Raw genomic sequence first — 27,272 nt, 5'->3', positions numbered from 1 at the left:
CACGGTGGGTAAGTATCCATTGAGATATTTTATACCTATATTGAATAAAACTGCTTTGCTTGTGCTGGTAGTTTTCACGCTCGCTGCTTTGAAACCTGTACACTTGACTTCGGTGCAGGCGCCTTGCGTCCCTGTGGGTTGCAGTGTAGCGTTGTAAAGTAACCTACTGTGTTTGTTGTTGCTATACAACCTACTGTGTTTGTTGTTGCTAAAGCTAGGGTAACACGCTGTTGTGTTACTTGTTTTGTTTGTGCCTACAGGGTTTCCTTTCAGGTACGTTACTTTTTGAGTTCTGCCTTTGCGGAACGGCCGTGATTCGGCTTACTTTATTTATTTATTTTTATATTATTATACCCGTCGCGCTGTTCGCAGCTGCTGGGGTTACTATATAACTCTCCATCCAGGTTGGTGGTGTAATTTCTTTTTATTTATTGACTCCCTGTGTGTTTGCATTCAGTTAGTCTTATTAATTCTGTTCCCTCGTGCGTCCGTGTGCGTTGTAGTATTATTTCACGTTGCTGTGTTGCAAGTGTTCATTCATAAAAAGTCAGCGGTGTCACATGACTTTGTTTATTTCCCTCAGACCGCTGTTCGCAGCAGGTGGGTTTTTCGTACGTTCGAGTGCAGTGAGTAGGTGATTTATATATATATATATTTTTTTTTGCATATTGCTTATTATTATTTTTTCCCTCTCGCACGTTCGCGTGCAGTGAGTAGGTGATTTATATATTTTTCTGCATATTGCTGGCCTGGTACTAAGCTGTTCGCAGCAGGTGGGCTTTTTTCTTGGTTATTATAATTTTTTCCCTCTTGCACGTTCGCGTGCAGTGAGTAGGTGTTTATTTATTGCATATTGCGGCCCTTGTACTGCGCTGTTCGCAGCTGGTGGGGTTTTCTTCTGTCCCCCTTGTACGTTCGCGTACTGTGAGGCGTTGGGGCTACTATGGCTCCACAGGTCTGCCGTGGTTGTGAGGCCGCTATGGACCCCCGTGATGGCCACACCCTCTCGCACGTTCGCGTGCAGTGAGTAGGTGTTTATTCATTGTATATTGCGGCCCTTGTACTGCGCTGTTCGCAGCTGGTGGGGTTTTCTTCTGTCCCCTTTGTACGTTCGCGTACTGTGAGGTGTTGGGGCTACTATGGCCACCGAGAGTGTCCCACTTGTTTGGGCAGCTTTCCACTGTGGTCTTTTGCTACCACTGAAATGGTGAAGAAGTTGTTTACAGCATTTTTTTAGTTTTTGATAAGCCTCCGCTAGTGAAGGCCATTTTTATACATATGTATATATGTATTGCTTAGAGCTTAATAGCAGCGTTTAAGCTTTGTTAACAGCTATTAGGTATAGCTGTCTTGTGTTTGTTATTAGCCTAGCTTGAACGAGCAGTGTACACGCCCTCCCTCCAGCATATGGGCTTTTTGATGTAGCCGCAAGTAGTTTGTAGCTCAAACTCTTACTAACAGCTATTGTGTATAGCTTTTGGTTATTAACCTCTGTCTGATCAACCTTTGTTGCCGGGGTAGGCAGCGTTAGCGCTCTCCTCCCGGCATTATTGTGGACTTTACACTAGCGTGTTGGAGGTAACGTTTTGTCTTTGCTTATGCGGTGAAAGCAAGCATACAAATACTAATAATGCACTCTTCACTGAGATAAATCTCAAAAAGCGCTACAATAAGCATTACAAATAATGTTAAAATCACATGCTACTACATAGATAGCAGTGTCCAAACTTGATGGACGGCTATTACAACCTGATTGGTTAAGTAAGTTAACCTCTGCCGGTGGTACAGGTAGCGTGCCCGCTCCCTTCCTCCACCATACAGTTTCTAAAGTCGAGCTAGCAGCAGCGTTCGCGCTGGCTCTGATTTTATAATCCACTTACATTTGGATGGATCTCAAGGTGCTACATAAGCATTTGCATTGAGAAAAATATGCACTCGCTGCTACATGGATGGCAGCGTCCAAGCTTTGAGTAACGGCTATTATAAGCTTTTTGTGTTAAAATAAGCCTCGGCCGGTGGTACAGGTAGCATACGCGCTCCCTCCCCCCACCATACAGGCTCTACAGTCCAGTTAACAGCAGCGCTCCAGCTAACCGTGACGTTCGCGCTCTGGTTATCTGAGAGTTGACAAAATTCTGCTGGAATTAAAGCCTCTGCTGGTGCAGGCAGCGTACGCGCTACATCCCCCCAGCATACGGCCAATATAGTCTAGCAACCAGTAGCGTTCACGCTCTGGGCTAGTTCTGACTTGTGTGCGTTGGCCGTGCAGAGAAACCGGTACCACCACAATAGAGCGCTCTTACTTTTGCACCTTGTGTGCCTTAGGGTTGAGCACGCCTATTACACAACAGTGGACAATCTTGAAGTGTTCGAATTAGGGGTGTGCCGAAATATCGTCCCGCGATATATCGCGATACGTTTTCGTGACGATATGTATCGTTTTGGGGGGGGGGGAATCGTTTTTTTTTTACAATAATAATAATCAGGCATGCAAACAGCCCCGAGGTGAAAAGGGTGACAACATGTTGTTTTTTTTCGGGTCAGGTGTCACACTATTGCCCTATTTGGATTCAAAACGGCTAGTAGAAGCTGAAAAGCTACAAGTTTGCATGTCTGAATAATGCAAAAACAGAAATATTTGTTTGCATTTTCTTTTTTTCTCCCCCATATATTTTCATAATGAAAAAGTGCGTATCGTATCGTATCGAAATCGTATCGAAGTTGTGTGCCCAATATCGTATTGTATCGTTTGGTGAAATTAGTGTATCGGCACACCCCTAGTTCGAATCAATATGGGCTGTGGGTGGGGTTTTGTGTATGGTGGGAGAGCATGGAGAACTAATTCTCTCTTTTTAATGGTTTGTGGTTTGTGTAAGATTGTATATTGTCATTAATATCAGGCATGGTAACCTATCTTTGCTGATTTATTGTACTCTGCAGTAAGTTAATAAAGGTATTTTCAAATTCAATTCTCTCTCTCTCTCTCTCTCTCTCTCTCTCACACACACACACACACACACACACACACACACACACACACACACACACACACACACACACACACACACACACACACACACACACACACACACACACACGCACACATTACAGCTTTTGAGAGTTGAAGGCATACACCCCACCCAGCTCGACTTACAGTATAAAGCAAACGAAACCCAGCTCAGAGAAGACTGTATGAAGCTGCAGGCAAGTCAGGACAACCTCTATTGTCAGCCTGCATACCGACATAGTCCAACTTCAGGAGGTAAGTTCATGATTGTTAGTTGGAACTGATTTGTTGTACTTTTTACTGTGATAAAGCTCTGATAAGAAATTAACTTTATAATAAGATGTAAAAAGATGGTTTGGTACTAAGACCCCCAATACCCGTCCAGTCAACACCCAAAGAAATGATAGTCAGACACCTCCTGGTAAGTCAAAATTGATCAGTCTGTATTGTCCGAGCGTGTACACAGAGACAGTACAAGTTACAGACAAGAATAATAATCACACTGAAGTTTTAACAACAGACAATGTTATTTATACAGAGTTGGACATCCATGGCATCAGATATAGGTGTATTCTTCTGATTGGTTGTAAGACCCTCATACGTAGAAGGAAGTCATCAGATGGACAAGGCGTCTGGCTGTCTGAATAATAAGTTGTTGTTCATCTTAGGGTATCCTTGTATACATCTTATGGTTCCATAAACAAGTTATCCCTTCGATATTATAGGACATGTGGCAGGTTTATCTGTGACAGGGTGACAGCTGACAGAGTAAATTAGTGACGATGTCAGGTCATACAGAGATATAGGTCATTAGGACATTAGATCACACCATTTGACATTAAAGCGCAAAGCGTTGACAAGACATGTTTTAACTGATTGGGAACATTCTGGAGATAGCCACTTACGGCAGCTGCAGCTACATGGCCTTGGTTGGCAGACAGAGAGACTGAGAGTACAGAGTACTGAGTACTTTTAACATGACAGTATTACAGGCCCATTATGAGACCATAATTAATAGGACATTTTAACCAGGTTAAGGACCCTAGACACATTATGATAATTCAGATAAGAGACCAAAATGACTCTATCATACTGTTTAAAACATAATCTGTATTTTTAAACTAATAAGAATACATTGTATTTTCAGTAGTTTTTTTGTGACATTTGTTTGCATCAGTCAACATATATTGTAACAACATTCACCAGTATCACTTGATTTTAAAGCAGCACTATGTAGTTTGGGGTATCAGTGGACCACTTTGGACACAAATAACATGTCAGCCAATGTCTTTGACTTCATTACCCAAGAGTCTCTGCAAGCATGTCCGGCGAGGATGTGCTGTGATTGGCCAGTCTTCGCTTTGACCGGCAGTTCTACCTTGGTGCCTTGGCAACACATGCAAGGATGTGCTGTGATTGGCCAGTCTTCGCTTTGTCCGGCAGTTCTGTCTTGGTGCCTTGGCAATATGCCAGGATGAAACTCATTATGAAACTCAATATGCCAGGACGAAACTCATTGTCTCTCCTGTACATAATAATACAGTCAAGCCCCTATAGCAGGGACCCCCCTGAGTCTATACATTTATGGAAGGATATTCGTTATTGCTTAAACTTGTAACATAATTTTGGGACATAATATGCTATACAGTTAGTAGAAAATCCCCTCCTACCCAGTCCTAGATGGGAGGAGCTCTGGACTGGGGATTTACCCTACACAGTGCACACCAGCTGCACCTGGTTGCAGTGGTTGCCTTCAGTCTGAAAGAGGCATGCTGTCATTTTGTGTTTGGGTCCCTGTTTAATTAGTTTCCTGTGTTTGTTGTTCCTTTTGATGCATTATTTGAGTAAGTATTCCTTGGTTATAGTTAGTTTTCCTGATTAATAGTTCTGTATTCCTTACTTGTTAATATTTTGGTTATGAGTATTTTTGGTTACTGACCGTTTCCTTTGTGTATTTCCATAGCCTTAAATCATCATTGTTTCCATCATCATCCATCATCACCATCATGTCCATAACCTGCATCATGCCATCGCCAATAAATAGGAACTGTAAACCTTTATCCATCTGCTCCACTAATACTCTTATCTGTATTCTGGTGTCTGAGTGCTAGCCACTAATCAGCTGACATAGCCCACAAACTTTACATGGTCCTCGAGCCGGATGTACTTCAGCCATCAGGCATAGTCCAGCAATACTAAACCGACCAGATGGATGCATGGCAACAGTACCTTCTTAACTACATGTACCACACTCTGCCCCAGCCAGGCCAGTACGCCTACCCTGGCTATGGTCAGCAGCCGGCCTACCAGCAGTACCCCTCCCAGCAGTACTACCAGCTCCAACCTGCGGCCCAGCAGTACCAGCTCCAACCTGCGGCCCAGCAGTACCCGGCCCAGCCTCTGGCCCAGCAGTACCCGGCCCAGCCGTACGCAGCCCAGGACCTTCGAGTCCAGCTTGCGGTCCAGCTCGTTCCAGCTCGGCCCAGCAGTACGCCTGCCTGCCTGCCATCATCCTATACTCCTCCCGCCCAACACTCCCCGCTGACCGGTGACGGCCCCCCAGCCCGTCGGGCCAAACACAACAGTCCCAAACACGGGCCAATTGTGTTTGTATTGACGTTCGACAAAGCCAGATGCACCGCGGTGGATTCGAACCCCCACACTCCGGTGGTGGGCAGCAACTTTACCACTGAGCCTCTGAAACTGGACATTGAAATGAGCCTCTCCACAGGACAGTGTGATGTGGAGCAGCTCTTAGGTATGATGCTAGAGATGTTCATCCTCTAGCACTGTGTTTGATCTCAAATCTGTCTTTACTGCCTTGTGTTTATTTATTTACTATAAAGTATTACTGGTGAAAAGGAGGGAAAAAAAATCACACCCAGAGTGTGAGTAGTGGTGTCTACTGATGAGTATGTGCTGGTATTCAGACAGTACTACTCTGTTTGAGTGTGTACTGGTATTCAGGCAGTACTACTCTGGTTGAGTGTGTACTGGTATTCAGGCAGTACTACTCTGTTTGAGTGTTTACTGGTATTCAGGCAGTACTACTCTGTTTGAGTGTGTACTGGTATTCAGGCAGTACTACTCTGTTTGAGTGTGTACTGGTATTCAGGCAGTACTACTCTGTTTGAGAGTGTACTGGTATTCAGGCAGTACTACTCTGTTTGAGTGTGTAATGGTATTCAGGCAGTACTACTCTGGTTGAGTGTGTACTGGTATTCAGGCAGTACTACTCTGTTTGAGTGTGTACTGGTATTCAGGCAGTACTACTCTGTTTGAGTGTGTACTGGTATTCAGGCAGTACTACTCTGTTTGAGTGTTTTACTGGTATTCAGGCAGTACTACTCTGTTTGAGTGTTTTACTGGTATTCAGGCAGTAGGCCTACTACCCTGTTTGAGTGTGTAGCCTACAGCTCAGCTTTCAACACCATTGTCCCAGTAACACAAAGCTCACAGACCTACAGTAGGGCTATATACATGTACGACTGGATACAAGACTTCCTGTCCAACCGACGCCAGGTGGTGAGAATAGTCAGTGTCACATCTGACACCCTGATCCTCAGCACTGGAGCACCCCAGGGATGCGTGCTGAGCCCTCTCCTCTACACAATATAATATAACCCACCTTTTGAAGAACATAACATAACAAAGAAATGGAGGTAAAGAAATGCAATTAGTGCCTCCTGAGCAGATTTATAACCTGTCGTGCTTCTTTTATTTAATTTTTTTGTACATATATATCTCTATGGACCTGAGTCCGCTAATAAAGATAGAATTTAATTAGTAAGTCATTTTCATTATTGTCATTTTGTTCAAATAATTGCAAATGTTTTACTATCCATTTAATTTAACAGTTGTGCTAGTAAAGTTTTGTATTTAATTTGATTGAAACGGTACAGATCAGCAGGTTCACACAAACGTTGTCAGTGTTTTATCATTAAACACAACAGTAAAATACATTCTTATATTTTGGTTTTATACCCAAAGTAGCTTCGAGCTTGTGGATCAGCTCCCTGGCATATAACAGCTGTAGTCATTCACTGAATGCTCTGAGAGACGTGAATGCAACAGGTGTTCCTGCTATAATAACTTGTAATAAGCTTATCTCCTGTTGCTCCTGTAATATTCTGTAGGCTATATATTTTTTTTAATTTTTTTTTATTGATCTTTGCCTTTGGAGGAAACATGCGTGGGTGTGGCCACAGAAGCCCCACCCCTTACTCCTTTGTTGTTACTGTGTAAACTGGTTATTAAATCAAATCAAACTTTGACCTTTAGAGATAAAACGCTGTGCAATAAGCAGAATGTCGGGATATCAGTGTAACCCTGCTATCATGATTAACAGGCAGGACTCTCAAGTAGAATAGAAAAATATAAATTATTTTTTTCGTACAAATTCTCAGTTTTATTCCAAATTAATTTAAAATACTGTAGGTGAGCAACAATCTGTGAAGCCATTGGCAATGTCTTTAAAAAAAAGAATTTCATCTATAGCTGAATCTGTCTTGAGAGATTAGGCTTTTGATAAGCTACTGATCATAACAAATGAGTAGTTTCAATTTGCCAAGAAGTTCAAGGGGAGTGACAGAGGAAAACAAAATTGCTTATCATGTTCTCAAAGCATGGGGAAATGCCATTTAGCCTAGTAATTGTCAGGGGTTTTCTCAGTCAGTAATTCACACGACTAATGGTCCAGCTGTCCTGTTGGACCAAAGTCTACACATTACAGCCTCTGATAAAACACTCGCCTCCGCCCACACTGACTTCATATGATTGGAAACAGTAATAAAAGAGGTGAAACGAAACTTACAGGGATAAACCTCGCCCAGCTCAGAGACACCACCGTATAAAGCTGCAGGCAAGTCAGGCAAACCTCTATATTGTCGGCCTGCATACCGACATAGTCCAACTTCAGGAGGTAAGTTCATGATTTTTTGTTGGAACTTTTTATACTTGTTTAATATTTTTAAACCAATAAGAATAGTGTTTTCAGTTTTATTGTGTGACACAATCAACATATATTGTAACAGTATTCATCAGTATCACTTGACTTTGAAGCAGCACTATGTAGTTTGGGGTATCAGTGGACCACTTGTGACTTTGGACACAAATAACATGTCAGCCAATGTCTTTGACTTCATTACCCAAGAGTCTCTGCAAGCATGTCTGGCAAGGACGCGCTGTGATTGGCCAGTCTTCTATTTGTCCGGCAGTTCTGCCTTGGTGCCTTGGCAATATGCCAATATACTTTATACTAATTTACTAACATTGAGACTGGACGCACAGGTGATTGTATCACGCAATCAATTCTCAACCTGTTGTTTTGGGGTGCGCTGGTTTCAGCACACCCCAACCCCCTCTTGTGTGTTGGCTAGTGAGGCGCGTCCTAGCGAGACCTGACAGAATGGGTTTCATTGCGCGCATGCATACTGGTTCTTATCAGTGTGACGTCGTCTGTTAAGGGGTCTATACATAGTAATACAGTCAAGCCCCTATAGCAGGGACCCCCCTGAGTCTATACATCTATGGAAGGATATGTTATTGCTTAAACATGTAACTTTATAATTTTGTGGGACATAATATGCTATATAGTTGTTAAAAAGGTACATAGTGCTGCTTTAAAGTGCTGCTTTAAAATAAACTGGAACGAGGATTGGACCAATCTAAAAGCCACATGAATCTAATTTTCACATTTATAAAACAGCAGACGATTCTAGTTTGATTGTGAAGAGGCCATTTAAATCCATTATATATATATATATATATTTATATATTCATATTCCATGCAAAGAGATTCTTATTTTGTATGCATGTCACTTTATCTCATTTTATACTCCTACTAACAGTATCTTTTTGTTGACAGTGAAACCAACATGAGTAAGTTCACATGGGCTGAAGATGACTTCTCTCTCCCACCTGGAGTAGAACGCCGCCATGACTTGTCAGCTCCAACAGATGGTAGAATCTACGTCATGTACCATGGAACCGACGCGACAAGTGCCAAGTCCATCCTGGCCCAGGGCTTCCGCCCGTCTGAGGACGGGATGCTGGGCCCTGGGGTGTACCTCAGCCGGGACCTGGAGAAAGCCAGCCACTACGCCCTTCATCTCAAAGAGCCGGGTGTTGTCTTTAAGGTGATAGTCAACGTGGGCAAAGTGATCGCCATCAATAAAAAACGCCATAAGAAGCGGCTCACCTGGCACGACTATGGTTATGACACAGCCTGGGTGCCCCCCGATTGTGGCATGGTGCCAAGCGGTTTGGAAGAGAATTGCGTCTGGGACCCCAAACGCATCACCATTCTGAAAACCATCTCACCCCAGATCTCAACACAACGGTGGGGCTACCACAGTTGTCACAGTTATTACCATGTCAAACGATCGGAATCCATTTAATAATTTTCACACATCACAGTCAAATGTGAAAAAAGGAGAGAAAACTGAAATGAGGATTGCAAAAATCTAAAAGCCACATGAATGTAAATTTCACATCTGTAAAACAGCGAACGATTCTAGTGTGATTGTGCAGAGGCCATTTAAATCCATTATATGTATATATATATATGTATGTATGTATATATATATATATATATATATATACTGTATATATTCCACGCAAAGAGATTATATATATATATATATATAATTATAATTATATATATATATATACTGTATATATTCCACGCAAAGAGATTATTATTTTGTATGCATTTCACTTCAGCTCACTTTATACACCTAATATCTCTGTTTTGACAGTGACACCAAATGGGCTGAAGATGACTTCTCTCTCCCACCTGGAGTAGAACGCCGCCTTGACTCGTCAGCTCCAACATCGGACAGAATCTACGTCATGTACCATGGAACCTACGCGGAAAGCGCCAAGTCCATCCTGGCCCAGGGCTTCCGCCCGTCTAAGGCCGGGATGCTGGGCCCTGGGGTGTACCTCAGCCGGGACCTGGAGAAAGCCAGCCGCTACCCCCTCGAGCTCCATGAGTCCCAGCGTGTTGTCTTTGAGGTGGTGGTCAACGTGGGCAAAGTGATCGCCATCAATAAAAAACGCCATCCGAAGCGACTCACCTGGCACGACCATGGTTATGACACAGCCTGGGTGCCCCCCAATTGTGGCATGGTGAAAAGCGGTTTGGAAGAGAATTGCGTCTGGGACCCCAAACGCATCACCATTCTGAGTACTATCACACACTGGTAACTGGTCCTATTAACGTCTAAGCTTAAAAGGATCCCTGGCTAATAAACCAAATATAATATAACCTAATACATTATAATTGACCTCTAAATTGAACAAAAATTTAAAATGTAAAACAAATATTTGAGTTCATTTAGGAATAGTGCATCTTTTACTCAAGCGAACAATGCTCGTCGCAGGTTGATGATGTCATTTGTCCAGCCCTAAGGAATTTATGGAATGCATGTGCAAATAATAACCAACTTAATACTTCCTAAGGTTAATATAAGCATCAAAACAGTATTTTAAATATGTTTTATTTGCACATGCATTCCATACATTTCATAGGGCTGGACAAATTACCACACATGGATAAATTACATCATCAACTTGCGACAGGCATTGTCCTGCTTGAGTAAACGATGAAGTATTTCTAAAATCACATATATATATATATATTCTGCTCAAAGATATTCTTATTTTGTATGCATTTCACTTCAGCTCATTTTATACACCTGCTAATAGAATGTTTTTACACTTATGCAGTAGGTTCACATGGGCTGAAGATGACTTCTCTCTACCACCTGGAGTAGAACGCCGCCTTGACTCGTCAGCTCCAACATGTGATAGAACCTACGTCATGTACCATGGAACCACCAGTAAAAGGGCCAAGTCCATCCTGGCCCAGGGCTTCACCCCGTCTAAGGCCGGGAGGCTGGGCCCTGGGGTGTACCTCAGCCGGGATCTGGAGAAAGCCTGCAGCCGCTACCCCCTCAATCTACATGAGTCCAAGCGTGTTGTCTTTAGGGTGAAAGTCAACGTGGGCGAAGTGATCACCATCGATAATAAACGCCATGCCAAGAAGACCACCTGGCACCTCCATGGTTATGACACAGCCTGGGTGCCCCCCAATTGTAGCATGGTGAAAGACCGTTTGGAAGAGACTTGGGTCTGGGACCCCAAACGCATCACCATTCTGAGTACCATCTTACCCCAGGTCTCAGGAACACAACAGAAGGCCTACCCATAGTAAGAGGCCTCACAGTTATTATCATGTGAGCCAATCAGAATTAGTTTCATATAGTTTTCAAAATTGCATATTTGGATTAAGAAAGCAAATTTTGCACTATGTTGTGTTACTCAATCACTGTATCCTGGCTAATAAATTGATCTAAAAATAACAGAGTGAGCTTTGAGTGAATCTGTGATTGTGAGTTATTTTAATTGAATAGCCTACTGGAACTACAGATATCATAGAATGGCCATGATCAGGAATTTAACTTATTGTACAGTAGGCTACTTCTGACACATTCTATATACTGTATATTCTACATACTCGACATTCTACACTTATTCCCAAACGTTCAGTCCAACAAACCTTTATGAATCAGATTCATCTATTCTTTTGAAAAACGTATTTTTTACAGTAAAGTTTCCTCCTCGCAAACCCCCCCTCCCCCTCTCTCTCTCTCTCTCTTGCACACACACACACACACACACACACACACACACACACACACACACACACACACACACACACACACACACACACACACACACACACACACACACACACACACCTACCTACTGGTGAAGTACATTGTTGCTGTCATGAAATAATTCCATGGCAACTGACCTCTCAGGCCCCAATCTGGGAACCCAGAGCCAGTGAGAATGAAAAACAGCGCCCTCTGCTGTTTGTACTATCTCTCACTGGCTCTGGGACAATGACGACGCAGCACACGTGCGCAAAGGAAACCAGGGTTTTGGTCTGCCTTCAGCCTTTCACTTCCGGTTGGTGCGACTATGTTTTCATTCCCACTAACAATATTTCTACACGGAACACTAACACCACTTCTCCCAGAGAACATGGATCGTTTTGGTTATAAGCCCACTTGTTTCTATGATGAAAGAGCAAGTTAAAATGTGAATATCTTTCCGTGGTTTTGTCTGCTCCGCGGACGCTATTGTTAAATTAGTTTCGGCTTGTTTCGAGTAGGGAAGGATCAGCGGACACGTAAATCCCACCCACTACATTTGATTGGGTAAAGCGCGGCCTGCTTCCTGATCTGAAGGCACGCCCACGCCCACACAGTGCGTACACGTTATGACGAACCTTCACGACAGATTCCAACGCAGAGCAGAATCTGTTCTTGAGAGATTACTCAGGCCCAAGATGAAGAAGGTTATCCACACTGCGTGATATTTATCCCTCGTGCCTTCGGCCTGGCGGAGACAATGACACTCAAAACAGACAGAACTATTGCTACTGCCAGTGGGACGGAGCTCAAGGGAATCGATGACTTCAAATATCTCCGTGCCTCCCTGGACTGTCGACGGAACACGATCTGAAGGGCTGGAACACCTTGTTTGTTTGGGATGAGGAGAGTGTGGACATCTGACATGGAGAAGACCCCAAGAGGAGGCTGTTTGTGACTACAGTGGAGTCAGTACTGATGTATGGCGCCGAGCCATGTACACTCACTTCGCCACGCGTTGTGAGCTTGTAGATCAGCTATTTTCAGGGAAGAGATTTGGTGTTGAGGGGGAAATAGAGGGGACCTAGTAGAGAGTCCTGGGGTCAAATAGAATGGGTCCATTTGGTTACATTTGAGAAAGGAAAAATCATTCAAGAAGGAGGGCTTGGTATCTTTCTATTTGCATGTGAAGATGAATGTAGGTCATCTATAGCCTCGCGCCTCGTGCCTTTTTTGCTCTGTCAGATTTGTCTGGTCCCAGGCTAGGTCGTCTACTCCTGATAATAATTAGATGAACAATATGAGATAATGTTTTGGAGACCATCCATAAAGAAATACTTGGGTAAATATTCATAAATAGGCACTAGGCCTAGTTGACATGAAGCCATCAGGAATCCATACGTTTCATGTCTGTTGTCTCCCTCTCCTGGTGGAGTGAGGTAATTGCAATTACTATAAAGTATTATTGGTGAAAAGGAGGGGAAAAAATCACACCCAGTGTGAGTAGTGGTGCCTACTGATGAGTGTGTGCTGGTATTCAGACAGTACTACTCTGTTTGAGTGTCTACTGGTATTCAGGCAGTACTACTCTGTTTGAGTATGTACTGGTATTCAGGCAGTACTCCTCTGTTTGAGTATGTACTGGTATTCAGGCAGTAGGCCTACTACTCTGTTTAAGTATGTACTGGTATTCAGGCGGCACTACTCTGTTGAGTGTGTAGGGCCCCTGTGTGTGTGTGTGTGTGCGTGCGTGTGCGTGTGCGTGTGCGTGTGCGTGTGTGTGCGTGCGCGTGCGCGTGCGCGTGCGCGTGCGTGTGTGTGTGTGTGTGCATGTCTTTAAGTGGCGCATGTGTCTCCTGTTTGTGTTTAATTAGTTTAATTGGTTGCATAATGTTGCATTTCATCCTGATCTTCCTGACCACCAATGACTGGACACAACGCTCAGATCTCACACGTTCCATCACATCCATTCACTCAGTGAACTGACTGAGTCCATTATTACACGTTTTACATTTTAAACTCATGAACAATGCGGTGAATTGTTGCCATTCAGTGAACAACATCTACATCTGACCCTCCATCATGGTTCCTAATACACAACATGCTGTGTTCAAGAATACATAATTAATACATAATAGACAGACAGACAGACAACCAGACAGACAGACAGACAGACAGACAGACAGACAGACAACCAGACAGACAGACAGACAGACAGACAGACAGACAGACAGACAGACAGACAGACAGACAGACAGACAACCAGGCAGACAGGCAGGCAGGCAGGCAGGCAGGCAGGCAGGCACACACACACACACACACACACACACACACACACACACACACACACACACACACACACACACACACACACACACACACACACACACACACACACACACACACATTACTCAACATTATGTAGTGTTAACTAGTAGGCTGGACTCTGACCTGTATTACCCACAAGGCATTGGTGCTTCCCCCGTGTGTTAGTGAATGACTCTCAGCTACAACTATGTAAGATGACAGATAACCTCCACATCAATACAACTACTACACACCTGTGAGTATTAACACATCATTACAACTACACAACTATACAACTACACATCATAACAGTTACATCAACACACCTGTGAGTATGAACACATTATTACAACTACACAACTATACAACTACACATCATAACGACTAACTACACACTGATGAGTATGAATGAAGTGACACTGTACTGTATGTAAGATGACAGATAACCTCCACATCATAACAACTAACTACACACCTGTGAGTATGAATGAAGTTACACTGTACTGCTCAATACTGTCGTTTGTAGCTTTTTACATTGTGTGTACATTGTACAACATTATGTATGTATGCTTCTGGAAAATGAGGCTACACATGTGAAATGATTCAGGATACTAAGGGTAATAATATCAAGTAAGAATGAGGACAACTTTGTTCTGGTTTCTCCATAAAGCTGTGCTGTTTCACAAGGTTTTGCCAACTAAGTTAGGCTGATCATCACGTGAGACATGTTTACATTTTGTCTTCCTCGTCACGAGACCCTAGCCTGGTAAACCCCTCCCTCCGGAATGCAAATGAGATTTCCGGAGGGAGGGGGGTTTACCAGGCTAATGAGACCCTGGTCCAACCTGACCAACAGACCACATGTCTGTTCTGTTCATAAACAACAGACCACATGTCTGTTCTGTTCATAAACAACAGACCACATGTCTGTTCTGTTCATAAACAACAGACCACATGTCTGTTCTGTTCATAAACAACAGACCACATGTGTTCATAAACAGACTAATGGCTCCGTATGCTGCACAGCTTTAACAGCTGCTTGACAATATGGATGAGTTAGGAGCTCATTCATGTGACTCATTCTGTTCCTATTTCTGTTTTCTTTCTGTTTCCCTCATACTGTAGTTTCTCTGCTGTGGGCAAGTCATTAAAGGAGACGTTATTTCGCAATTGTTCATAAAAACTAAACATAAACAATCAAATAGCGAAAAACAGCAGATCTACAAGCTGACAATGCATTGCAGTGCAACACGTTGTCAGCTTGTAGGTCTGCTGTTTTCGCAACACCGTCATCCAACAAAGTTAATGCCTATGATTTTATAGCTAAATAATATTTAGCTATATTATAGCTAAATTGTAAATAATTAACCAGACTGTTGTGGTTATGGCATAACATGGGCAATTGTTGTAATAATGAGTAGACTATTAATTAAACAACGTGACAACAATATGACAACAAACTTCAATTGCACGTCATTGTCATGTGACAACACGAGTTTACACCATGCAGGTATAAAATAATGGATGCAATTATTCACGTAAACTGCAATGAACAGAAACATGTTGAAGTGTTAAAGTGAAACTATGAAATATCAAATGTACATAAAGTGTATTACATGGTAACTCACTCTCTTATGCTAAACTTAAAGACAGTACTAGCAGATATCAAATATGTAAAGGTATAGGAATGGGAATGTTAATCTGTAATTAATCCACATTAAGCATTAAAGCGACTGACCTACTTGTGCTGAGGTCATTCTGGGACATAAACACTTTAAGTTCATGTGTTCCTTTCAGGGTGTTGCTTCTTTAAGGACAGCATCTAGTCCATACAACTGGCGGCCCGGGGGCCACATGTGGCCCCCACCTTCACTTAATGCGGCCCGCATCAGAATAGTGATATATCATTGATTTCAGCTGTTACAATTCCAAAAATGCAAACATGACCCGCTTTAATTACTTCAGTCTATATTAGTAGCTTAATGACTAGTATTACAATGTTATTGTCTTCTTTATGTCCAATGTATTTGTATTTAAGTTCATAAAGCTCAAGTTCATAAAACATACTTTTCAGGATTCCAATTCAAAAATAGCAAAAACAAAATCTGGATTCCATTTCAAAAGTAGCGAAAATAGCAGATCTACAAGCTGAAAACGCGTTGTAGAGCGACGTTTTCAGCTTGTAGATCAGCTATTTTTGCTACTTTTGTGTGACATAGAATGGCCCGACAGTATGCAATGTGTCCCTCTGGAGTGAGTGTGGAAATATAGTGGCCCTCTCCATCGTCAAAGTTGCATCACCCCTGATCTAGTAGATGGGTCATCTATCAGGGGTCTTCCACCTTTTTTCAGGCCAAGGACCCCCTTTCTGAGAGAGAGATGAAGCAGGGACCCCCCACTACATATTGTATACAAAATTATGTTGCAGATTAAACTTTTTCATAGATTTCATAGATAGCTTCATAGACTCATCTGACAGACACTATCGTCAGTGTTGTGTAAATTAATGTTTTTAGTTTGTTTGTTTACACATTATCTTTTCTATTAATATGTTGGTTTAATATTAATGTGTGTTTTCAGACATTTAACCACAAGGGTTATCACCGTGCTGCAGGTCCAGTGAACACTAATGCCTGTTTGTTGACTTCAGTGCAAAAACCAAGATAATGGACAATATTAGATATGAGCTGTGTGGATTATTACCGGATCACCTTTCTGTGTCCTTGACCTTTGACCAGCAAGAGTTAAAACATTTAATGTATGAAGTTTCATATCCCTGAGTTGTGATTGGATGATGATGACACACTGTGTTGAGTCATTGTGGACAGGCAGGCAGGCAGGCAGGCAGACAGACAGACAGACAGACAGACAGACAGACAGACAGACAGACAGACAGACAGACAGACAGACAGACGCTTGGTGGTTGCATGCTTGTGGCACACATAATCTCTGTGCGTTAAAGCTACAATCCGTAAGGTTCATGTCCTACCTGGGATCTAAACCCTGATCTGTTCATGTTTATTTTCAACACCAAAACACAAGGATTGAAAACACTTTAACGTTAAATAATGTTGCTGTTTTTCCCCGTAAATTAACGCCTCATACTTGATCATACTACAGCGTCACACAAAAGACAAAAGCATCAAAAGTAGCAGATCTACAAGCTGGAAACGCAGTGCGAATATACAGCAGAGGCCAGTCAGCATCTATTCATGTGAACGCTGTTGTTTTGATTTGAACCATCATTTGAGAGAGACTGGATCTACCGTATGGTTTAGTGTTGAGCTATAACACTAAAGCCTGTATGGGATTAATAGAGGATCAATTGTGCTCTTGACCTTAAGAAACCTCTTTGGTTACAATGTGATCATCTTTCAGTGGGTTAGGGTTAGGGTTGCACTTTTGCGACACGTTTTGAGATTGTAGATCTGCTATTTTTGCTACTTTTGAATCCTGTTTTTTTTTGTGCTATTTTTTTATTGAAAAGTAACATTTTGCTTTAATATCAAATGCATTTAGTTATACTTATGTTAACTTTATGAACTGAAATACAAATACATTGGACATAAAAAAGACAAGAGAATTGTAATACTAGTCATTAAGCTACTAATATAGACTGTAGTTAAAGCGGGTCATGTTTGCATGTTTGGAATTGTAACAGCTGAAATCAATCAGTATTCTGATATTAACCTGCGGGCCGCATTAAGTGAAGGTGGCCCCCGGGCCGCCAGTTGCCCATGTATGTTCTAGAGTATGGCAGGTTGATAGTGTTGTTTTCCTCCAGACGTCAGCATCACCATGGCTCTGCTGGTCCATCTCCTGGCCTGTGCGTTCGGCCTGGGCTCCTGGGTGGCGGTCAACGGCCTGTGGGTGGAGCTGCCGCTCATCGTCAACGTCCTCCCAGAGGGCTGGGAGCTTCCCTCCTACCTGACCGTCATCATCCAGCTGGCCAACCTGGGCCCCCTGCTGGTCACCGTCATGCACAGAGCGCGCCCGGGCCTGCTGAGAGAAAACGCCGTCATCTACAGGTACTGTACGTAGTACAGGGTTTCTCAAAGTGGGTGCCGTGGCACCCTAGTACATTGAGTACTTGAGTACATTTACTCAAGTACTGTTCTTACACATTCACCGCCAAAGTTTATTCTGCCACTGCCAGGGTTTTTAATCATTTTTTTATAGAAAAATTGTGAATTAATTGTCTGTTTATTTTTTAACATTGAAGTGAATGGATTTTTTTTAATTAATTTAATTAAATATAATTAATTCGTTAGGGTTAGGGTTATAAATGTATACTCAAAAATTAGAGAAACATTTTAGGAATTCAAAAACAAAATAAAAAAAAATAATTAAAAGGGGAGAATTCTCCCCTTTGGCGGTAAAGACCATTGACTGAAAAGGGGAGAATTCTCCCCTTTGGCGGTGAGTGTGTTGTACACTTTTGAGGAATTTTAACGTTTACTCAAGTACATTTTGAATACAGGACTTTTACTTCTAACAGAGTATTCCTAAATGGTGGTATTGATACTTTTACTCAAATAAAACAAATGTTAGTACTTCTTCCACCACCCAGCATCCTGTCCATCGGCGTGGTGTCCTGCTTCCTGCTCGCCTTCTTCTGGGATGAAACCACGGTGGTGGGCGGAGCCAAACGTAGCACCGCCTTCTTCGTCATCACCTTCTTCCTGGCTCTGGTGGACTGCACCTCGTCCGTCACCTTCCTGCCGTTCATGATGCAGCTTCCTGCCCACTACGTCACCACCTACTTCATCGGCGAGGGCCTGAGCGGTCTGGTCCCCGGCCTGGTGGCTCTGGCGCAGGGCGTCGGCATCGCCAAGTGTGTCAACGTCACTACTGCAAACACCACCGCCAACTCCAGCTCGTTGCAGGTATACATACCTCTTTTTGCACCTTATGTCTAATCTCGTGTTTTTACCAGGTTGCAAAACCTGGTCTACATCTACACTCGCTAGTCCTGCCTTTTGCGTGACTTTTTCCTCATTGGCTGGTCCTTTAGCCAATGAGGGCTCAATGTCCTCTCAGAATATGGGATCTAAAGACGACCCACAAAACTGTGTTCGGCCTCTGTATGTATCTCTATGGTAAATGCTGCTGTTGCAAAAGTGTGGGCGTCGTCACCAAGCAAACTATAAATTTAAAAAAGTGTGGTCGTCGCCACCAAACAAACTATTGACTTGACTCCTCATACACACACACACACACAGCGCCGCCTGCAACAGCGACCCAGAAAAAACAAGACAACGCACTACTGAGGTACACACACTGATTTAGCTCCGTTCTATTTACTGCCATTTTGGCTGTTTTTGTTAGTCCGCGAGCGAAAGGGTACAGGACCACGGGTCCATTTGGTTCCGTGCGGGGACGCTTGAGAGAGAGCAACCTGGTATAATATGACTGTGTCATATCTTGTTTTTATTTAGAGTAGCAAATAGTTTTTTACCCCATTTTTCTCCCCAATTTAGTCGTTATGCCGATTAATTCCTCCCCAGCCCACACACGTTGCTGTGTTGTCACTGCTGCTTTATCCTACTGACTCACCTGCCAGTGCAGGAGCCCCCAGCGGGAGGGACGTAGGGTCTTCGTCCTGCTCCTCCCGCACAACACTCCCCGCTGACAGGTCCAGCCCGTAGGAATACATGCAGAGACAAATATCACCCTCCTCTTCCTCCTCCTCCTCCTCCTCCTCCTCCTCCTCCCCGCCCGGCTTCCCTCCCCCGAACACGCGACCAGTAGTGTTCACATAGACGCCCGACAAAGCCGCATGCACCACGGTGGATTCGAACCCACAACCTCCGTGTGGTGGTGGGCAGGGACTTTACCACTGCGCCACCCGAGTGTCATTGCACCTTATTTCTATCCTCATGTACAAACAGTACCTGCTACTTTCTGCGCCTTATGTCTAACCTCATGCTCTTATAAATGTGTATGTCTTAGACTTTTCATTTGACCCGTTTCTTTCCTAACTTTCTCCTTGCTCTTCCTCTCCCTGCGCTAACCCCTCCTTTTCCCTCTGAAAACCACAAACGATGTAGTTTGCAACAAAAAACATAATTTCCCCACTTCTTTACACCTGTAAAAGCTGCATCGTGACAAATAAAACTGATTCTGTTTCCTGCAGACGCAGTACCTTCCTCCTCACTTCTCCACCGAGGTCTTCTTCTTCTTCTTGGCGGCCATGATGTGCGTGAGCCTGGCGGCGTTCTGCGCACTGGACCGACTCCCTCGCACCTACGACCTGTCCACCGCCAACCTGGTGTCCACCTACGACCTGTCCACCGCCAACCTGGTGTCCACCTACGACCTGTCCACCGCCAACCTGGTGTCCACCGGCGCCGTGGCCTCCGTCCCCTCTGGCCTGGACAACCCAGCAGCAGTGGGGGAAAGTAATTAAGTATATTTACTACTAAGTAGTACTGTATTTAAACACTTAGACCAAGGGTGATGCAACTTTGATGATGTAGAGGGCCACTATATTTCCACACTCACTCCAGAGGGCCACATTGCATAATACTGTCGGGCCAATCTGGGAACCCATCGCCAAATAAAAAAGGAAAAAACAGCGCCCTCTGCTGTTTTTTTTACTATTTTACTTAGCTCTGGGGGGAGCAAAATGGAGCACATGTGCGCAAGGAAACCGGGGTTTTGGTCTGCCTTCAGCCTTTCACTTCCGGTGGTGCGACTATGTTTTCATTCCCACTAACAATATTTCTACACGGAACACTAACACCACTTCTCCCAGAGAACATGGATCGTTTTGGTTATAAGCCCACTTGTTTCTATGATGAAAGAGCAAGTTAAAATGTGAATATCTTTCCGTGGTTTTGTCTGCTCCGAGGACGCTATTGTTAAATGAGTTTTGGTTTGTTTCTAGTGGGGAAGGATCGGTACACACGTAAATGCCGCCCACTACATTTGATTGTGTAAAGCGCGGCCTGCTTCCTGATCTGAAGGCACGCCCACTTGTAGGCCAGTGCGTACGCGATATGACGAACCCCCCCCCCGACAGATTCAAGCGGAGAGCAGAATCTGTTCTTGAGAGATTACTGTCGGGCAGACACCTCTTATCTCCATATTTAAACTTTTTTCCCCGCCATTCTTTGTCACACAAAAGTAGCAACACGTTTTGAGCTTGTAGATCGGCTATTTTTGCTATTTTTGAATTCTGAAAAGTAACATTTTTATTTAATTTCAAATGCATTTAGTTATACTAACTTCACTTGAAGCCTATCTAGTGTTGTCAGGGGCGTGCTGGGACCAAAATGGGGGGGGGGGTTGCTTTTGTCAACGGGGGGGGGGGGGGGGGGGGGGGCACTTTAACCCAGCAACCCTATGTAAATTACGCCACTGCTGAAAAACTTCCCAGCCCAAACAGTAACGTAACTAATAATTGGGCCGCGCAACCCGGAAATGACCGTAATAATTATTATTGGTTTGGTGGCCCACCGGACGTTTGGCGGCCGGTAAATGGCGCGGCCGTTCTGGAATTTTCCCGAATTTCCAAGTGGCCAGCACGTCCCTGACTGTGTTGTATTTGTGTATTTGAGAATTTGTTTGGAAGTAATTACTAAAAGGCTTTGGAATGGCGTTGGGGGAGTATGTTTAAACTTATACATAAAAATGATCTGGAAGTCAGTAAAATAGTTTTAGCTTTAAAAAAAAAAAAGTGGATCAAGTCGTTTTTGAAAAAACTGTCCAGCAGTGGTGGAAAGTAATTTTAGTTGCTAGTTACTTTTCAGATGAAAATTATTATATTATAACACATCCATTAACCACTTTAGCCCTATTTTATACCTAGGCTATTTGAAAATAGCCGATCTACAAGATCTACAAGCTCACAACGTGTCGCGATGCTTGTAGATCTGCTATTTTCAACCATTTTAGTACTTTTACTTTTGGTACTTTAAGTACATTTTGATATACTTTTGTGCTTTTATTCAAGTAAAATTTGAATTCCAGACTCTTACTTGGAACGGAGTACTTCTACATTGCAGTAATGATACTTTTACTTAAGTAAAACATTTGCGTACTTTTCCCACCATTGCTGTCCAGCAGCACCAGCCCAGGACGTGAAGGCGTCCCAGCAGCAGCAGAGCGAGGTCAGAGGTCAGAGCAGGCCTCTGCTGGCCCGGCCCAAACACTCCGTCTACCAGCTGGCCTTCATCTACTTCCTGGTGGTGTGGATCAACGCCGCCACCAACGGGCTGCTGCCGTCGGTGCAGACCTACTCCTGCATGCCCTACGGCAACCTGGCCTACCACCTGTCCGCCGCCCTGGCCTCCGTGGCCAACCCGCTGGCCTGTGTCGTTGCCATGTTCTTTCCAAACAGGTAATAATACCCACTGGGATATCTTTAACTTAAAGGACGACTTCACTCATTTTCAACCTATCTTCATATAATTGGTCCTCACTAATGCTCATGATAAAATTATAAAACTAAATTCTACTCGGTCTGTGTCTCATGGGAGGGCGTTGGACACTTCAGAAATCTGCCTACCAGTGACAGGCATTTATTTTTTTTTCAAACAAGATATTACTTTTTGTATTAACATTTTTATTAAGGCGAGAACAATGGCTTCCATTTTAGAACGCTAACTTTCCAGGAATAGAAAGCCTGTGGTTTCTGTTGGCTTCGAATCCCCATTGATGATGTCACTGGTAGGCAGGTTTCTGAACTGTCCTGTACTTTTTTCACCTCAGTACTTAGCTGCTGTGTTGTGTTGTGTTGTGTTGTGTTGTGTTGTGTTGTGTTGTGTTGTGTTGTGTGGTTTGCAGGTCTCTGGTCTTCTTAGGCGTGCTGAGTGCGCTGGGCTCTGGGTTTGGAGGCTTCAACATGGCCATGGCAGCCATGAGTCCATGTCCCCTGCTTCACAGCTCTACCATAGGAGAGGCTCTCATTGTAAGTGGTGATGATAGAATATAATGATAATAATACACTTTTACTCTATAGCACCTTTCATGACATGACATGCAGCTCAAAGTGCTTTACAGAGCAAGAATAAAGCACACGTGCTTTACAGAAAAAGTACACATAATTTAACAATAAAGCAACAAAGAAAAGCAAAGGCATAAAACAACATACATATATATATATTGCAAAAAAGGCAGTGAATCAGGCAAAACAGTGAGGACATGAATAACAACACAGAGATTTAAAAATCAACTAAAAGCAAGAGTGAAGAAATAGGTCTTGAGCTGTGCTTTAAAGCTATCCACAGAGGTCTGTCTTATAGGTGTAATGGTGCTTTAAAGCTATCCACAGAGGCTGCCTGTCTTAGGTGTAATGGTGCTTTAAAACTATCCACAGAGGCTGCCTGTCTTAGGTGTAATGGTGCTTTAAAGCTATCCACAGAGGCTGCCTGTCTTAGGTGTAATGGTGCTTTAAAGCTATCCACAGAGGCTGCCTGTCTTAGGTGTAATGGTGCTTTAAAGCTATCCACAGAGGCTGCCTGTCTTATAGGTGTAATGGTGCTTTAAAGCTATCCACAGAGGCTGTCTGTCTTAGGTGTAATGGTGCTTTAAAGCTATCCACAGAGGCTGTCTGTCTTAGGTGTAATGGTGCTTTAAAGCTATCCACAGAGGTCTGTCTGTCTTAGGTGTAATGGTGCTTTAAAGCTATCCACAGAGGCTGTCTGTCTTAGGTGTAATGGTGCTTTAAAGCTATCCACAGAGGCTGTCTGTCTTAGGTGTAATGGTGCTTTAAAGCTATCCACAGAGGTCTGTCTTAGGTGTAATGGTGCTTTAAAGTTATCCACAGAGGCTGTCTGTCTGTCTTAGGTGTAATGGTGCTTTAAAGCTATCCACAGAGGCTGTCTGTCTTAGGTGTAATGGTGCTTTAAAGCTATCCACAGAGGTCTGTCTTAGGTGTAATGGTGCTTTAAAGTTATCCACAGAGGCTGTCTGTCTGTCTTAGGTGTAATGGTGCTTTAAAGCTATCCACAGAGGCTGTCTGTCTTAGGTGTAATGGTGCTTTAAAGTTATCCACAGAGGCTGTCTGTCTGTCTTAGGTGTAATGGTGCTTTAAAGCTATCCACAGAGGCTGTCTGTCTTAGGTGTAATGGTGCTTTAAAGGTATCCACAGAGGCTGTCTGTCTTAGGTGTAATGGTGCTTTAAAGCTATCCACAGAGGTCTGTCTTAGGTGTAATGGTGCTTTAAAGTTATCCACAGAGGTCTGTCTGTCTTACCTGTGTAATGGTGCTTTAAAGCTATCCACAGAGGCTGCATGTCTTAGGTGTAATGGGGGGTTCAATTAATTTCCTATGAGAGTCACGTGACTTTCAGTCGCCCACTTAGGAGACCATTTCTAGGATTTGTCTCCCATTTCGCCTCTAGTGGCTCCAACTGGGATGGCAGATCTTCCTAAAAAAGATCTTTGACGTTACCGCACGCAGATGTGTGAGTGGCCCCTTGGTGTGAGTTAAAGAGTGACTGACCGATGACTCTGTCGTCTCCAGGTGATGTCGTGGGTCTCTTTCACCGGAAGTCTGTCCTTCGTGAAGGTGATGGTGGGGGTCATCCTGAGAGACAGGAGCCACAGCGCCCTCGTGTGGTGTGGAGCGGCGGCACAGATGGGCTCGCTAGTTGGATCGGTCACCATGTTCCCACTGGTCAACATGTTTGACCTGTTCACGTCAGGAGACCTCTGCAACACTAAGTGTCCTCTATGACAGTGGTTCTCAACCTGTGGGTCGGGACGACCAGGGGGGTTGCCACATGATTTTGGGGGGGTCCCCAGATGACAGCGCGAGGCGTTTTGAGCTTGGGTCCCCAGTTCAAATATGATTCTTTTTGGGGGTCGCAGCCTGAAAGGTTTGAGAACTGCTCTGACATTAGTCATTATTACCCCCCAAAATAATCTTATTTGAACTGGGGCCCAAGGACCTCATTGGAAACAAGATCGCAAGGACTTTTTTGAACGGACCTTTTAGATAAAGTATTTTAAATGTAACTGTGCTGTTTTAATTTTTTTGCCTAATAAAATATTTAATCAATCAATCAAACCCCCGACCCTGACATGCACTTGGGATTGTAGGAGTTGAGGCATTCAATTTAGTTTGACTGACTATTAGTTTGAATATTCGATAAATATTGTGAAAATAGCAGAAGCTCACAACACCTCGCTGTGAGCTTGTAGATCAGCTATTTTCAAAAAAAAATCCTCTTTCTTATATTAATTTGGCCAATGTTTGACCATTCTTTTATTATTGTATAGTTTGTTGATTACTTTTGATGCAGTAATGTTCTTATGTTTTTCTTAAAGAGGTATTAAACATGTCCTTAACTTGTCACTTTAGAAATGTGCAGATACCCTGTATACACTTATACTGAATGTTGGTTTCTTGTTGAGTGAGTAAACAATGTTGCACATTTAGCAAATCATCTGGTGTGTGTGTGTGTGTGTGTGTGTGTGTGTGTGTGTGTGTGTGTGTGTGTGTGTGTGTGTGTGTGTGTGTGTGTGTGTGTGTGTGTGTGTGTGTGTGTGTGTGTGTGTGTGTGTGTGTGTGTGTGTGTGTGTGTGTGAGTGAGAGAGAGAGAGAGTTATAATGTTGCAATCTGTTAAGTGTCATCTGTCTGCTGTACATGTATTATACCACTAGATGGTGCAAGCATACCTCTGTATTATTAGAATTGTACCCACACTCTCCAGTCATCCTTACAACACATGAAACATATTGACTATTAAATGTGTTTTATTGTATCTTCTTGTACTCACTTTGCTTTCTTACTAGCTCACTGTTTTTAAACGTATTTTCACAAAAAAAAGCCCTTCTAGGGACTCATGCTATGAACACTCTGGCACTTTGGATAGCGGTTCTCAGCCTCTGTACACGTTATCAAGTAAAACATTAAAGGTAGTGTCACGGGGCAGCCTGTGCCCTGTAGACCATTGGTTCTCAAAGTGGGGTCCGGGGACCCCCAGGGGTCCTTGAGGGAGTTCCAGGGGGTCCCCAGCTAAATGATGGATAGTTAGGAACCAAATGGACCCTTATGGGTCTGTAACTCTGAGAGTGTACAAATGGAACCAAACGGACCCTAACAGGTCCATTTGGTTCCATTTGTACACTCTCAGAGTTAAATTAACATAGATTTTACGATATAAATAGGGGTCCCAGAGATATAAATGTCATTAAATGGGGGTCCGTAGCCTAATGCATATCAAAATGGGGGTCTTGGAAATTAAAATGGTTGAGAATCACTGCTAGAGCCGTAAAAACTTCTCTTATGGGGGTCCCCCGGCATTTTTTTTCAAATGGGGGTCCGCGGGCTAATAAGTGTCAATGTGGGGGTCCTTGACATGAAAAAGTTTGAGAACCACTGCTGTAGACAATCAGAAACATTGCACTCACATTACAGCTGCTTCCAATAATCACCATCAGCCGGAAGTGTCTTTTTAAGTACCGTAGTCGGTGGTGCTGCATGTTTTAACACATGAATGCATTCTTGGACAATGTACACATAACAAGGACTTTAATTTTAAACATGTTGGTTTGTTGTACTGACACTGTGTGAAACTGTAATTGATTGTTGATCACCTGTCTCTCCTCTGCAGTGCTGGCACGCCTAGAGCATTGGTTCTCAAAGTGGGTCCTTGGGGTTTTTTCCAGGGGGTCCCCAGCTAAATGTGTTATTATAGCATCACAATCATTTTAACCTTTTATACTTTGGCTATTCAAAAATAGCAGATCTACAAGCTCATAGCGCGGCACCGAGTGTGGCCAAATACATATCATTTTGGGGGTCCTTGACATGAAAAGGTTTGAGAACCACTGCTGTAGAGGAGGAGGGGTGTTCCGTTCTATGTTTAAGATAAATGTTAGTCTTGTGACTGCAAGGGTACCCGGAAATGTCTTTGGATTAGTATATAAAAGGTCATGTGATTGGGTAAATGACTCATGGGCCATGTGTTTGCTTCTCATGAGTGTTAAGGCTTAAGGGTTTACCAATTACTAATTGATGTCACTTGGTAGGTTCCACCTGATAGAAAAGGCAGGTTGGAAGTCCTGAGAGTTCAGTGTGGTTATTCCTGAAGCAACCAGCAGGTGACGACACCCAGGAGAGAACTGCCAGGGCCTTTGCAGAAGGTTTAGCCTGGTACAGTGTTTTGTAGTTTTTGTTTGGGTTGTTATTTTATCTGCATTTCTAAATTTTTGCGAGTCTTATTTTTCCATCAAGTTATACCAATAATTGTTCCAGGTCTGCACTGTGCATAATATGCTGCACAGACTTTTTGTTGGAGGGTGTTTTTGGGAGAAATAAAAACAAAAATGGCATTCATGGA

At 43.3% G+C, this 27,272-nt stretch overlaps 2 protein-coding genes across 3 annotated transcripts; both read left to right on the top strand.

Moving 5' to 3' along the window:
• Positions 1 to 24,667, top strand: slc52a3-1 (solute carrier family 52 member 3-1). The gene is made up of 8 exons (XM_080444187.1): positions 1 to 8; positions 3,112 to 3,262; positions 17,762 to 18,005; positions 18,548 to 18,863; positions 20,114 to 20,378; positions 22,045 to 22,321; positions 22,768 to 22,891; positions 24,448 to 24,667. The coding sequence occupies exons 2-8, from the start codon at positions 3,193 to 3,195 to the stop codon at positions 24,658 to 24,660; spliced, it is 1,509 nt and encodes a 502-aa protein (XP_080300313.1). The 5' UTR covers positions 1 to 8; positions 3,112 to 3,192; the 3' UTR covers positions 24,661 to 24,667.
• On the top strand, positions 7,845 to 11,345 carry LOC308096749 (uncharacterized protein). Of its 2 annotated transcripts, none has more exons than XM_080444188.1 (4): positions 7,845 to 7,928; positions 8,874 to 9,347; positions 9,766 to 10,212; positions 10,739 to 11,345. In XM_080444188.1, exons 2-4 carry the CDS (start codon positions 8,884 to 8,886, stop codon positions 11,220 to 11,222), a joined length of 1,395 nt encoding a protein of 464 aa, XP_080300314.1. In that variant the 5' UTR covers positions 7,845 to 7,928; positions 8,874 to 8,883; the 3' UTR covers positions 11,223 to 11,345. The 2 variants fall into 2 exon arrangements, with proteins under 2 accessions (XP_080300314.1, XP_080300315.1); XM_080444189.1 differs by having other exon boundaries at positions 7,846 to 7,928; positions 10,742 to 11,345.
• Positions 24,668 to 27,272: the final 2,605 nt, after the last annotated feature.

Source organism: Gymnoscopelus braueri (assembly GCF_963280865.1).
Source record: "Gymnoscopelus braueri genome assembly, chromosome: 12".
Taxonomy (NCBI): Eukaryota; Metazoa; Chordata; class Actinopteri; order Myctophiformes; family Myctophidae; genus Gymnoscopelus; species Gymnoscopelus braueri.
This window is presented reverse-complemented; position numbering and strand designations above follow the sequence as displayed.

Bases quoted from the DNA above. Each gene is read 5' to 3' on its own strand.
- slc52a3-1 (XM_080444187.1), top strand. From the start codon at position 3,193: ATGAAGCTGCAGGCAAGTCAGGACAACCTCTATTGTCAGCCTGCATAC. The intron at 3,263-17,761 runs GTAAGTTCATGA...GTTTTCCTCCAG, and splicing joins ACATAGTCCAACTTCAGGAG to ACGTCAGCATCACCATGGCT. The intron at 18,864-20,113 runs GTATACATACCT...TGTTTCCTGCAG, and splicing joins CCAACTCCAGCTCGTTGCAG to ACGCAGTACCTTCCTCCTCA.
- LOC308096749 (XM_080444188.1), top strand. From the start codon at position 8,884: ATGAGTAAGTTCACATGGGCTGAAGATGACTTCTCTCTCCCACCTGGA. The intron at 9,348-9,765 runs GTGGGGCTACCA...CTGTTTTGACAG, and splicing joins CCCCAGATCTCAACACAACG to TGACACCAAATGGGCTGAAG. The intron at 10,213-10,738 runs GTAACTGGTCCT...ACACTTATGCAG, and splicing joins CTGAGTACTATCACACACTG to TAGGTTCACATGGGCTGAAG.